At 45.8% G+C, this 15195-nt stretch overlaps 1 protein-coding gene across 2 annotated transcripts in view; it reads right to left on the minus strand.

The window, feature by feature from the left end:
* WLS (Wnt ligand secretion mediator) overlaps window positions 1–15195 on the minus strand; it is a 122676-nt gene continuing 107481 nt past the window's right edge. Inside the window, exon 12 of one of the 2 annotated variants that reach the window (XM_032494554.1) lies at window positions 1–264. In XM_032494554.1, coding sequence (XP_032350445.1) covers window positions 146–264 — 119 coding nt within the window. In that variant the 3' untranslated portion in view covers window positions 1–145. The remainder of the gene's footprint in view (window positions 265–15195) is intronic. The other variant, XM_014564616.2, reaches the window with a different exon arrangement.

A 15195-nucleotide genomic window follows, 5' to 3' on the forward strand; every position in this document is an offset into this window, starting at 1 on the left:
TTTATTGTCAACACATCTTCTTTATATTGAACTTTTTGAGATAAAGGCTAAATGAGCATATTTGTGTGTGTATATATATAGGTAGAGTCGGTTTGACTGTGACAGCTACAAATGCAGACGGATACGGGTGTGTTGTATTGTTGACTCAAATGCCAGAAGCGCTGATGTTGACGATGGAACATTTCGAAGTGGTGAACAATTCTTGGTAAAGTTCTGAAACAAACCAAGTGTAGTCTTCTCTCGATTTACACAGGAGTTGCATTCCTGGAAAATTCAGTATGTGTCAAAATCATGTAAAATATCCTTTTAAATGTATGTAAAATGGAGTTAGGTGCTAGGCTCTGGTAACCATAGAGATTTTTACCCACATATACTTCCAACGGGGTGTTTGCAGTTTGCGTGGGGCTGTCTCCCTCAGTGTAGCACTTCAGTGGATTTGTTCCTTGCAGAGTAAATCCCAGTAACACCCCCAAATACGGCAATAATCAATCACCCTACACCCAACAGAGTTTCCACAACCCCCCTTACCGCCCCCCCCCCCGCCAGGAAGCACTGCCATCCTTGCTGAGAATCTGTGCCTGGTTTGTCTTCCTGGCTCTCCCCCAAAGTCTGTGACAGCACCATGCAGACACTGGAGGATACAGCAAGCCCCTTAGAAGGATCCTGAACTCGCATCACTCTTTCATCTTCATATTTATCTTTTATTATTTTTTAAATTTCTTACTATCTTCCCCAGAGGATGTTTTGGTAAGTGGAAAACAGATACCCTTATAAACAAGGTGGTGGGGGGGGATCTGTGGGGTGAAGAGTGAGAGGAAAACAGGCAGGCAGAATGAAGCTGGGGTGAACCTAGTGGCTAAAACACACAGTCCCAGGGCTTGTGCATCTGCTAAATGTGAGCGGTAACCTGGGTTGTCCATTTAAAGAGGGACCCTCGAACGGTTACACAATTCCATTGCCTAGGAAGTAAAAACAAGGTAAGAACATAGACTCTGGAGAACATAGACTCTGCTTAGCTTTAACGTGGCTCCACCCTTTGTAGCTTTGGGCCCTTGAGTAAAGCACCGTGCACTTTGGTCCCCTTGCCTATAAGCAGGATAATAATCATAACAATTCCTAGAACACCTAGCACGCGGTCTGCTGGGAGGGTTTGACAAGCTGATGTTCATCAAGCGCTTAAAGCAGCACACGGTAGCTAGGTGTTCATGTTATGTGAGCATTTGCCAAACAAACAAGCAAAAACTCTCGCTCAGAGAAAACACAGCTTTTTCTAGCAGTTCCTCTTACTGAATGACAAGGGATTGAACTGCCCAGCTTGGATGCTCAGGGAGAAACTCCACATTCATCAGTTCCAACCTGCTCGTGCTACCGTGCTGGAAACTGCAACCAGAGGGGGGGAATCTAGTGGCCAGACTCACACAGCTAAGTTTGTGGAGGACCCAGGTTCCTGGCTCCTGTCTGCTGTTCTTTCTGGGACTCCGTGGCTGGAACTGGCCTGGGGGTGGGGGGGGTGCAGGGAATGGGCCCATGATCTCTGCACCTAGTGTGCCCGCAGGTTCCAAAGTCCCCCCTGACTCTTACTCTCCAAACTCCTGTTTGTCCCTAAGTACAGAGAGCAAAGAATGAAACAAGTCAGGTGTGAGTGGTCCATAAACTCAGACACTCAAGGAATATGCAAATTCAAGGTGGATTTCCTTTAAATAAATCTCTAACTTTGGGTAGGAGGTGGGATGGAGTGGTAGAGGGTAAAGGTTTTGGCAAGAATTTAAACCTCACTGTGTCTCGGCATCATCCAAGTAGACCCCTCGCCTCAAATTGTTCTGTGCTTGTTGTTTTCACGAAGCACCTGAGTCTTCCTTCTCCTGGCCCTGCTCAGACCTCATTGTTTTACTGGGGCACGATCACCAGGGGCTCAGATGTGTTCCCGCTCTGGTTCTGACCCCGTGCACTGGAACCTGCATCTGGGACTCCTGCCCCCTTGACCAGTGCTCTCTCTGCCACACCAGGGTGGGAACTGGCTGTGAATTATATAGCTGGACTTGTCTTAATAGCGGACTCTATTAAAGAACAATAGTTTTATCTCATCATGTGATTCAGAGATGGTTGCTAGGGAAACCACTGGGAATATGTTTAATTTGTAAATCCCGTAATTGCCCTAAATTAGAGTAATTCACGCTCTTGCTTCAAATGCATTTGGACTGAGCTGGCTGGGAAGCAGGTGAGGAGGAGACAATGATCACAGGTTGGCTCCCATGGCGACCTGTTCGCACTCCTTGTAAAGTGTTTTTTTACCACCTGCTTTGTCAAAAAAGCTACAGGGATTAGAGAGAAAGCCCAAGGGAACATTATGGTGTCCTTCTAGTGGACCCGGAGAGCTGGAAAGCCAAAGAGGGCAGGCCCTCTCTTCTCACTAATTCAAGTGGTCGCAGCAGAGGAGGCGGGGGCAGCACCAGCAGTGATGGAGAGAGATGAAAGGACTCCTGCAAAGACTTTTTATTTTAAAATGGAGTCAGAATCCAAGCATTGTCGTTTGCAGGGGGCTGCTAACTAAAAATGAGCAGAATCAAGCTAGCTGAAAAGTTTTATCATCAGAAAAAAACGGGGTGGTTTAAATGTAGGATCGTAGTGTTCGATTTGGAAGCGGGCCCGGGATTGTCTCTGCCAAGCCCGTTCTTGATCTGCATCTGTATTCAGAGGGTCACCCACACTCTGCTCTTGCACATTTCCAACGACGAGGCGCTCACTCCATCCCATGGCAGCCAATTTTGTTTTTAAAGAGTCCTGATGGTTAGGAAATCTGCCTTACATTGAGTCAAAAAATGGGGTGCAGTGTGGGTGGCCTTTCCCTGCTTGGTGCAGTCGACTGGCTAAGTTCCCAGAGGCTTGTTTGTAAGCTGAGACGCATCCTTCTTCAGTCATGGATGCTCATCACCAACAAGCCGACCTGGCTCTGGGGCCCAGGACTGTCCATACGACTGGGGACTCCTGCCTTCAGATGGAGGGGAGCAGCAATGGGGAACAAACAGAATGTTCCTGGCTGCAGCGCTCGATTAAGAACAAAGAGAACAGCCTCTGTCTCTCAGGGCCGGGCGATGTTTATCTCATTGTGAGAAAAAAAAACCAAAATCAAAGCACAGACCCTGTTGCCCAGAATAAATGTCAGATGAAATTCTTCCCTCTACAATATCAGAATCAATAGAGGATGACTCAGTGCTTCAGATGTCGCTCAGTCCAGTGGGGTCATTGTGCTCTCTTTCGGAAACAGCATCGTTCCGTGAATGCGGCTGAACGTCACATTAGCGTGTGGCAGCTGCAGCCCCCTGGTGACTCACGCTGGAGTCTGCAATCAGTGAGAACCCCCAGGCTGCTTCTCCTTTGTTGGTGCAACATCACATGGCTCCCATCCCAGCTCCACTGGGACCGTAGATGTCCTGGGCTCCTTCTAGCTCCTTGTCTGCTTTTGTTGTCAAGTCTATGAGGTCACCTTCAGGATGTTAAAATTCAGGATCCCAGGGATTGCAGCCTCCTGTCTCCTGACTCTTTGGCACCTCTCCTGGTCTTTAAGGTCCCCGGAGGTCACTGTCTGTGGATAATTGATCTCATCAGCACAGTCCCATTCTCCTCAGCTCTAATTCATCCAGACCAGTATGTTTAATGAAATTAAATGTCTAATCTGCCTTTTATCAATGTCTATTCTCTCTTCCAATTCCTTGACAGAAAAGTTGAAGGAAAGGCAAGAGCTGAAGAGTCCTGCTCTTTCTTTGATCTATTTAAGCATCATAATTAGTCTATCTGATCATTTTTACCCGTGTGAGAGGTAATGGTTTAGGGTTTTGGAAAGAGACGTCCAGCCTGAGCATTTATATTTTGCATGGCGCTTTCACATTGTTTAGTACTGCTTGTTTTTGTGCTGCCTACTTGTTTTAACAAAGAGTTCCCAGGTCTAAAAAAATGGACACATTCATTCTATTCTCATTCAGTTCAGTCGCTCTTATGGAAAGTCTAGTTTTATGTGCCACAAAGCCATACCCAAGGTTTGCCTCATTGGAGGGAAAGAATCCAGGAAGAAATACGTGGTCATGAGTGACAACTTCGCAAATTTCAAACTATGAAAGAATGGCAGACGTCACTGTCAAAGGGGCCCTGGGCTCTCCAGGAAGCCCACATCCCAGACAAAAAAAAAAAAAAAAAAAAGGATCCTAGTTTTCTCTCTGAATTCTGCTCAAGAATGACTAGGAAACTACCTACCATGTAAAACTGGGAAGTAAAGAAAGGACATACTAGAACGCGGAGGGTGTGGGTAACCTCAGCCTTAGAGTAAGGAGCTGGAATAGGTCTGACTTAGGAAGCAGGGATGGGAAGACAGGCCTGGGCTCCAAGGCGGCACCTATGGGAACCCTATCAGTACTGGACACCGGAAGGCAGAGGAATGCACAAAGACAGCCAGCAGGGAAGAGGGAAAAGGATCCTTATGTAAATCGTGTGTGTGTGTGCACTTTTCCACTTCATAGCTGTGCGTCTCTGGTTAACTCACTTCACTTCTCAGATTCTCAGTTTCTTCATCTTTTAAAGGGGTCTTAAACAGGGATAATAATGCTTCTACGTCCCAGGATTATCTTGAGGCCCAAAAGAGGTCATGGAGAATATTATCCACCACTGTCTCCCTCCTCCCTCTAAGGCAGTGTCCCCACCCCTCCCACCCTGCCCTTGGTGTTCTACAGTCTACACAAAATCCACCCTCAGCTCGCTCTTCCACTGCAGTTGATCAGAATGAGGTGAGCAGTTACACCAAAGAGCAGCTAGCTGGCCTCAAAGAAATACAACATGTGAACCGAGTCCCTTGGAACACCTTCCTCTTTTGAGATTTTTCACCGAGAACTGAAGTTTTAATTTCATTTAATTTGATTAAATTTCCATAGCCACACGGAGCTAGTGGCTACTATATTGAACAGTGTAGGCTTATAGATTTACTCTCTGGAGAGGATAAACCAGAAAGCAAAGAGCTAGACAAAAACTGAAAAGATCTTTTTATTGTAGGAAAAATCCACACACCAAAGATGCTGTGGATTCAGAGAAAGGCTAAAGAAATATAAAGGAAAGAAATTATATTGCCTACAGGTATTCAAAAGTAGAGATGACTGTGAAGGCCAGATAATTTCAGTTCTGACCGTCTAGAACAAAATCCCCTGCTAGTAGAATTCAATAGTGAGGTGTTAGCAAGCACTTCCGGCACTGAGGAGAACTGGATACCACGGAGTCCCACTGCTATAAAGGGAATACAACCTGATAAGACACACCTTTTATTTTATTCCCAGGCTTGCAAGAAGTGATGTGTGACTCTCCCACATCCACACTCACCCTCTCCCAAAGATCTGAACACACAGTGACAAGTACAAGAGAAAAGCAGAGCTGCCCTGCTGGCAAATGCTGACATTAAAACACAATCAAAGTTAAGTAATAAGGTGAAGAGATTAAGTCTGGAATTCTAGTAGAGGGGCTAAAGTTTTCATAAGTAGATAACACCTTCTGGCTCTCAGCAAACGCAAATGCAATTCTGCTCTGGCAAGAAGCTTCCTCAATTTGGGTTTCTAGGATTTTCACAGATTAAGATCAACAAAATATAAGCTCTTAATCAAGTTTAACCAAAAACATAAGAAAGCAAATCACTCTGAGCCAGAGGCAGAAGAAACAAAGCACACCAGATTTAGATCTTCAAGGACTTTAAATATTAGATAATCATATATAAATGTGAAGTAACTATGTATGAAATCCTTAAAGAAGTGAAATATGAAGTCACAGACATAGAACACACTGGCGAGACCATCAAAAGTTAAATGGTAAGTTTGAAGAAGTTAAATATAATTTTCATAAATGAAAAATATTATTATCAAATAAAATCTGGGGGATGAAAGAAATATCAAATATTATCAATTATCAAATAAATAGGGGATGAGAGAATTACTGAAGTGGAAGATAGAGTTGGAGAAATTAAACAGAATACATCCTAGGGAGAATTAGAAGATGATAAATGAGAAAGATGAATAAATAATGATTATAGCTTCCAGGTAAAGATAGCAAATTGAGCACATACATCTAATTTTTACTCCCTTCCCAAAACCCATTATTTTAAGATTTGTATCTTCTTTTTTAGATTCCACATATAAATGATATCATATGTTTTTCTGTCTGACTTACTTCACTTAGTATGATAAGATAATCTCTAGTTCCATCCATGTGGCTGCAAATGGCATTATTTCATTCTTTTTATGGCTGAGTAATATTCCATTTTGTGTGTGTGTGTATGCCACATCTTCTTTATCCAATCATCTATCAGTGGGCACTGAGGTTGCTTCCATGTCTTGACTATTGTAAATAATGCTAATGAACATTGGGGTGCATGTGTCTTTTCAAATTATAGTTTTCCCTGGAAACATGCCCAGGAGTGGAATTGCTGGATCATATGTAAGTCTATTTCTAGTTTTTTAAGTACCTCCATACTGTTCTCCATAGTGGCTGCTCCAATTTATATTCCTACCAACAGCGTAGGAGGGTTCCTTTTTCTCCACACCCTCCCGAGCATTCATTATTTGTAGACTTTTTAATCATGATCATTCTGACTGGTGCAACATGATACCTTATTGTAGTTTTGATTTGCATTTCTCTAATAATTACCCAAAACTCATTATTTTAAAAAAATGATACATGCCCACAAGGATGGGAAGAATATGAGAAAAAAACTATAACAACAAACTTTTGGAAAAGGAAAGGCAGATGAACAAGTGATACCAGACTCATAAGAATTTAGAAAGTCAAATCCTGAATTGGTGATGAGAAAAATCATTGAAATCAACCCAGTTGGAATGGTAAAACAAACACAAGGAAAGTAGAAGGAAGGATATAACACAGAAAAGAGCATACATTCATATAATAGGGAACAAAGATCCAAAAGAGAGAAACTGCCAAACCCAAAGGGCTTTGAAAAGACGATTAAAAATGGATTAATCTCTGGTGAGACTGAGAAGAAAAGAGAGAAGGTATGAATATATATGAACAAAGGGACATACCTACAGATGGGCAAACTTTTTAAAAAGTGGTAATAGAATACTCTAAACTACTTTATGCCTTTACATTAGAAGAAATGAAAAAATTCCTAAAAATATATTACTTATGAAAGTAACTGAAGAAGAAATGGAAACTCTAAATAGCCTTATACCAGCCTCAATCCCTTTTTTTTTTTAGTGGAGGTACTGGGGATTGAACCCACAACCTCATGCATGCTAAGCACATGCTCTACCACTGAGCTATTCCTCCCCGCTAAATAGGCTTATGATTTTATGATTATTAAATAAAGTGAAAGAGAAGACCAAAATCTTTCTGCAAAGACTCAGATGATTTTATCAGCATATGATTATCTGATTATATGGAAGATCAAATATTTAGGAAGTGCCAAGACATTTTGAAGGCAAAAAGATGAAAGAACTTGCTTTTCTGGATTGCAAGACTTACTAAAAACCTAAAGTAATTAAAACAGTATGGTTTTGAGGTCAGGATAATCAAATTGGTCAATGGAACAGATTAGGGAAATAGGTCTACATATATCATAGATGAAGACAGTGACGTTGTAGATCACGGGTGGGTCATTCAAAAAATGGGGCTGAGGTCACTGGTCGTGCATACAGGAAAACTTGAAAGATGAGCTTAATTCTCAGATACAAAAATTAATTTCCTATGGATCAAAATTTTAAATATGGAAAGCAAAGCTTTAAAATTTTTAGAAGAAATTTCAAATATCTTGATAACCCTGGGATTTATCAAAAGGATTTCTTAAAAGGGACACAAAAAAATACCAACCAAAAAAAGGAAACACTGACAAAACAACCATATTAATATTATCAAAAGATCCTGTAAAGAAAGTGAAAATACCAAGACAATTGTAAGAGATATCACTGACAAGGACATGATCTCCAGACTGTATTTTTTTAAATTCTGCAAATCAATTAGGACAACTCAATAAAAAATGGGGATGGGATACAAATAAGCATTTTATAGACAAGGAAACACAAATGACAAACATGAAATCATTTAATCTAAGGTAAGGGCTGAAGTCACGACTTCCAGCTTCAGCCAAAGGCTGCTGAGGGGGCAACGACACTGCCCCCCACCAGCTCCTCCCTCAGTCCTCCTCTAAGAGTGATTCAACTTTACTCGCTGAGACACAGCCACCGGCAAGGAGAGGCCAAGGTTCACCCAGTAATTGTCAGGGAGGTGAACCCAGGGGCGAGTCAAAATTCAGCCTGAGAAGGTCGTGTCTGGGATGCGGGTCCAGCCCAGTGCAGGGGGCAGGCACAGCAGGGGGTCCTGGGGGACCCTGGAAGTCAGTGCTGGCCGACAGCCCACTCCCCCTGTGCGCAGGTGCCCCAGCCCTGAGAGGCCAGACAGAGGGGTTAGAGACCAAAGCCAGGAACTCACCGTCCTTCCCTTTATCTTTTATTTGTTCAGCGGTCATGAGCATGGGGGGACCAGGCATGAATTCCCATCTCTTGGCTCCACGACATTTTGTGGTCTCAATTTGAAATGCTAAAGGGTGATTAAGGCTGGAAGGAAAGGACCACTCATGTGAGTGGAGAAGCTGGGAGCTGGTTCCTGCTGTGCCTCTGCCCAGCCTGTGACCCTGGACACGTTATGGCACCTGCTTTTCTCTTCTATTAAGAGAGGGACTCAGTTCTCACTCAGGGTGTTTCAACCCTCCTACTGGGGCCTTTGAAACTTGCAGGAGAAAGTTTCTGGTTGTCACAGTGACTGGGGAACCAAAATGCCAGTGGTGCCCCTGGTGAGACACCGGCTCTCCCATCCTGGGAGCCCTCTGCGTTTCTTCGTATTGTATGCACGTGTGATGTTCTCTCCTGCCAGCCTGGAGACTGCGGGACTTTGTGAAGCAAGCAAGTCTCCTCCCAGACCCTTCAGGACAGAAGAGTGCTGTTGTCCTAACTTCAGCATCTTGAGGGCTGCAGATGCTCTGTCCTCACTCCTTTCCTGCTTGGGGGCCGAGTCACCCTCACAGTGAGGTCTGGGTGAATTTGGTTGAAGTGGACCACTTGCTCCAGTTCTAGCCGCATTCTCAGAACAGCTCTGCATTCAGGGCCTGCATTCTGTTGGCCTGTGCAAAGCTGAGCAGCGCCCTCCCTGGAACACCTCGGGAATGCACACGACTGACTGCTTTGAGAAAATGCCTCGCCAGGTAAACACCCCATGGCTGTGGCTTGAGAGGATCAGACCACTGCCAGCCCATGTGGGTGACTCTGTGAGTAGTGGATGGAGGGACCCTCTAGGAGAAGGTGGCCCCATACCAGGGTGCACAGCTTGATGAGTGAGAACCAGGTTTCACTGCTCGCCTGCTCCCTTGGACAGGCACTCTTGTGCAGTGCACAAGCTGTACAACTGTACCTAGTAGCCCAAACCTCTTGTTCCCTATCAATCTGGTGACCCACCTTTGGCTTCACTCAGGATGAACTTGCCTTTCAGTGACTACCTTGTGGCTGCCTGAACTGGACTCTAGTTCAAAATAGATGGGTCCAGGTGTCCAGCCCCATGGCCTGAAATTCAAGGCTTTCTATACTCTGCTTCCAATTTGCTTTTATTTTTATTTCCTTAAGTCTTTTTGGGGGGGATAACTAGGTTTATTTGTTTATTTATCTATTTTTTTAATGGAGGGACTAGGTACTGGGGATTGAACTCAGGACTTTGTGTATGCCAAGCACACACTCTACCACTGAGCCATGCCCTCCCTCGCCCCCCAATTTGCTTTGCTATCCACTACACATCAGACTTTCTTATAGGCAGGCTAGCCTAGTTACTACTGCCTCCCAAATAATGCTCATGAAATTTCATCTTCACACTCTCACACTCTTCCTTTATCCTGCCCTGTTATCCAACTACTTGAAGACTCAGCTCATTTTCGCTTCTCTGGGAAGTCCTCTCAGATTGTCCCAGCTCAGAAATCACTGAAAAGCGCCCACTCTACTTCCCACTGGTCACTGTCTACACAGCTCATGTACTGAGAACCTAGAAGATCCCCAAGAAGATCATAAGTTTCTTGGAGGCAGGAACCTATTGAAGGGACCTGGCCCCCACGCTCTCTGGCTTAAGAACCTTGCTTAGTGAACTAAGTCAAACAGAGAAAGACAAATACTGTATGATTTCACTTATATGTGGAATCTAAAAAATAGAACACATGAACAAATTATGGTTAAACAGCAACAGACTCACAAATATAGAGAAAAAACTAGTGGTTACCAGCGGGAAGAGGGATGGAAGGAGGGGCAACGTAGGGGTAGGGGATTAAGAGGCACAAACTATTATGTATAAAACAAGCTACAAAGATGTATTGTACGGCATGGGGAACATAGCCAATATTTTATAATAATGGAAAATGGTGTATAATCCATAAAAATATTGAATCACTCTGTTGTACACCTGAAACTAATATAATATTGTAAGTCAGACTATACTTCAATAAAAATAAATAAATAAGAATCTCACTGAGCAGTTACCATGGTAACAAATAGCTTTTCCTATTCTCTTGAATCAAAACAAACAAACAAACCACTGAAGAACAAGGAATCTAGCTCCCTGCCTGGGTTAGTAATGAAAACAGCAGGACAAGATTGAGGCCAAATCTGTGAACCTGGTTTAATCAGTTGCCCATGAACTTGGCCTGGGATACGATGGTCCCATCTCACAGAAAGTGCTTCATTCTGGAGATCCTGGTCCACCTGAGCCCTGAGTGCTGGGGCAGGAAGCACTCTGCCTCCGTGAGAGCTGGGAGACCGCAGGGGCTGGAGCTTCTGTAGCAGGAGAAGCAGCCTTGCCTTCCGGGGGTGGGGGAAGCCTCACCTACATGCTATCAGATCTGTGAGTTTAACATCTATGAGTCAGATCTATGAGTTTAAGAAAGAGATGCTTTAGATGGTCTTCAGAATCTCTAGTGAGTTTGCACCAATCTCAGGCCACTTATAAACTCAAGTCCACCACAATTCAGCAGAGCCAATGTTTCAGAGCATGCCTCGAAAAGGGCATTTTTGCTGAATTTCCCTAGTAACACCGTCATTCCACAGGTCTGACTAGGCCCCTCTGCCCCGATCTGGGCACAGTGCTAGGCTCTGGACACACAGCTGGGAAAAAACCAGACAGACCTCCCTGCTCCCATGAGCTTCAGTCCACTTTTCACACGACCTCAGCACTTCAGCAGGTGTTCAGGCTACTGTGACAGGGAGGTCACAGGAGCCCCTGGGGTAGGGGACCAGCACGCATCTTTCAAACCCCTCTGTTCCAAGTGCGGTCCATGGACCAGCAGCATCAGCACGAGCTGGGAGCATGACAGAAATGCAGAATCTCAGGCTCCTCCCAAGACCTTCCAAACCAGAAACTGCACCTTACTAAGCTTCAGGGAGAACCCTGTGTCAGTGAAGGTTTGGAAAGCACTGCTCTAAAATGCCACGTCCCACAAGCTGTCTCGCAAACAAGAGAGAGCTGATGGTCAAATAGGCTTAAGAAGGAGCCTTCCCGTTTCTCCCTCGCAGACTCAGGAGCCGGCACATGAAAGACAGGTGTCCTCAGAAAAGGAACTTGTTTAAAATGCCAGCGCTCCTCAAACTTCCTTGACAGCCCAACTTAGCACCTGCAAACATTCATTGGAACTAGTGTCCTTTGAAACACATCTTGGGAAAAACCATATTGGCCCCCTGGCAGTCACAGATTCAGCTCACTTGGTTTCAACAATCCTGGATGGAAAGAGCCCAGAGCATGGTAACTGGCAGCTTTGAGGCACAAACTTGAATGATGCCCACTGCTCGGCTGGGACTCTGGGCAAATGTCTCAGCTCAGAGGACCTGCTGGGTCAGGGTGCGGGGACCCAGGGACTGCTGGTCACGTGGCTGGGCTGGTCTCCACAAAGCTCATGGGGTAATAAAAACTCTGCGTCTCCGTGAATACTGGCCACCACATGAGAGATGAGGCTTTGAGATAATTTAAGTTGCTGTTAACATGCAGCGTGAGGATGCACACAGGTAACACTGCATTCTAGATGGAACGGGTCATTTGGGGAAACCCAGAAGCCACCATGAGCATCCCCTATTTGTCACTTCAGGAACTGGAGAAGGTCTTGGGCTAAGTATACCCCACAGGGGTCAAGAATCCACCAAGATGATGGTAACAGCTGACGCTCACGGAGAGTTTCTGACTCGCCGAGCCTACCCCGACCCACGTTCCCTTACAACAATGCAGTGAGATAAGTAGTGTGAACCATTTGACACATGAGGAAACCAAGGCACAGACTAGCTTCTCGCTTCAATCCCTTTTATGCTGAATGCAACTTCTGAGATCTAGGTGACAGGTGGTTGGTGGAGACCAAACCTGCCAGATGATGACGTGGTCCCCGGGCCCCCACCATCCCCTCCAGCCAGCCCCCAAGAGCTGAGAGCCTTGTCCAGAGCCCCAGCCGGGCAGTGGCCACGATTCCAATTTGTGCCTCAGCTGAACTTCCAGTTATCATGCTATGGTCTCATTCCGACTGGCAGAGTGGAAACCAAGAAAGTTGAATCTCCTTTGGGAGAATGTCTCTCCCGTCCCCACTTTAGGGGTGCCACTTCAGGTGTGAGGCAGCCCTCCGTGGGCAGGTGTCGTGGTGGCCTGGCGCTGGGAGGGCACGCCTGATTTTCCTGACCCTGCATTTCTGTCATGCCCCGGGCGGAGCCGGTGCTCCTGGGGCCGTCCTGAAAGCAGGGCATGGGCGGGGCGGCAGCTGGGACGGAGCTTGCTTTGGTAAGGCCTGAGCTCCCCCCGCCCCAGCCCCCAGCTGCTGCGTGTCCTCTGGCAAACCTCTTCCCCGGGCCCTCGTCCCTTCTCTTTAATGTTCAGAGTCACGATGCTCCTCCCGCCCCCACACAAAGCTGCTGAGCGTCTCACCTGGTGGGGGTGGCAGTCCCTGGCACTTTCCGCTTCAACTCACTGACCGTTTCTCATGAGGTCCTTCCCGGGGCTCCCTTGGGCTTGTGTCTGCTCCAGGCTGGCAGATCGCATCATGAGAGACCTTGCCTAATCACCCCTCTCTCTCAGGGACACGCAGATCTGCTGCTTCCAAATCACATGTCAGACCCCCAGGGGTGAGGATAAAAACCCTGCTGTGTGTTTAGACAAAACCAGGGACAAACTGTCTTTGCTTCTTGGGCCGACACTTAGAAGTAGTCCCGGGGCCCAGAGGTCAGTCACGCAGCTTGTGACGTTCTACTCCCTTTGGGGCATGGCATAGTGTGGTGGTGATGGAGTCACCCGGGCACAGCTTGGGAGCTGGCTGTGTAACCCAGGACAAATGACTTAACCTCTCTGAGCTTCAGGTTGCTCATCTGTAAGTGGCGTGGATAGAGGACCTCTGCCACGGGGCTGCTGTGAGGTGCTGGCACCAATCAGTGCTTCCTAAAGGGTGGCTATAATTAATATTGTTACTTAGACACTGGTTACAAGAGGGGATTCTGGGGTATACAAACACAGAATACTTTGAAAATTTGCCTTTTGAAAACAACAGATTTCTGAAGGCATTTTTAAGAAGTAAAATTTAAAAAATGTGGTTTTACAAAGCTGACATTTTACATGAGGTTGGGCACACACAATAGAAAAAATTAACAAGCAGAAATCCAGGGCTTTTCAATCCCAGGACTCCCTCACTCGTGCTGGGCCCCACTGGCCTCTGCCCTTTCCCTCCTGGCAGTAGCCACTGGCATTTTAGTGCAGTGCCCCCTGGAGACTGGCAGGCTCCCCACTTCCCAGGTCAGTGGATGCCAGCTCTCCCCGGGAGCTGACCTGAAGCCCTCTCGCTGTACGCTGTCCCTGTACACCCAGAGCTGGAGGCCAAGCTGGGAAGAACTTTCAGTTTCATCACTAACTTCCAGGTTGCCTCCTGCCCTTAGTGCTGAACTGGAGAAGCAGGACTCACAAGGGCCTCAGGACAGAAGCCTGAAGCAGCGGGTCAGAGAGTCCACCCCTCCGGTGACTTCCTTGACCCTCCCATCTGCAGGTCAGTGTTGGGGAGGCAGCAGGACAGGGACCACACTTGGCAAGGCCCTACTGTGAGCACGCACTTGCCATGTACTAGCCTTCCCATGACTGCATGGGGTAAAGGACACAGAGGCTGCGATCCCTGAGAGGTGAGCCAAACCAGCAGAGTCGGTGTTTGCCTTTCCAACAAATAATGCCAATGTCTAGAAAACTCGGGGCAGGAAGAGATGTGTAACTGCTAGAAATGCCAGTGAAGGCATGTACGGAGTGGTTAAGAGTGGGCTCTGGAGCCAAACTGAGTTAAACCATGCTCAGTTATTTCCCAGCTGTGTGACCTCAGGGAAATCGTTTAACCTCTCTGTGCACCAGTTTCTTCATTTTTTAAAATGAGGGTAATAATCATACCTAGCTCTTTGGACTGACTTGTGGATAAAGATGAATTGATAAATATTAAGCAATAAAAAATGCTACCTGGCACATAAACATAGTAGGGACTCCATTAATAGTAGTAAACTGTTGTTATTGAATTAAGTCCCATGAAGATAGGAACATTTGTATGTTTTGGTTACTGGTCTGCTTAAGAACAGTCCCTGGTACTTAATAGGTACTCCATAAATATTCTTTGGGTAAATGAATATTAATATTACAATCAGTTAAAACTTGTCTTTTGTCTTACAGGCATTATTTATTTTGACCAGCAGAGGGCAGCAGATAGCTATGACTGACAGTAATTCTGGGCAAGGGTGGTTTTAAATGTTAATTTTGACAGCTAACGTGCTGTCCCCTCCTGAGCCAGCTGGTGTGTTGAGAGGTTGCTACTGCACCTGTAGGAGTGGCTCCTACCCCTCCCACTTACCTTTGCACAGGATAGGATGACTGGCAGAAATTCCAACTCACAATAAACCGTGGTCTGATTTTTTTCTCAACTTACTTTCAATTTCCTTCCTCCTTTCCTCTCTCCCTCTCTTCTTTCTCTCCTTCCTCCCCCTTCTCTAATTCTCTCTCTCTCTCACACACACTCACTCCTCTGCATCAAACTAATATACTGTACATGTTCCCAAACTGTATCTGTACAGCTGCACCTTGTACTCCAAACCATGAAGTCTAGAGTGCATATCCTTAAACAGTATTCTTCCCAACCAATAA

This window comes from Camelus ferus, chromosome 13, assembly GCF_009834535.1.
Source record: "Camelus ferus isolate YT-003-E chromosome 13, BCGSAC_Cfer_1.0, whole genome shotgun sequence".
Classification (NCBI taxonomy): domain Eukaryota; kingdom Metazoa; phylum Chordata; class Mammalia; order Artiodactyla; family Camelidae; genus Camelus; species Camelus ferus.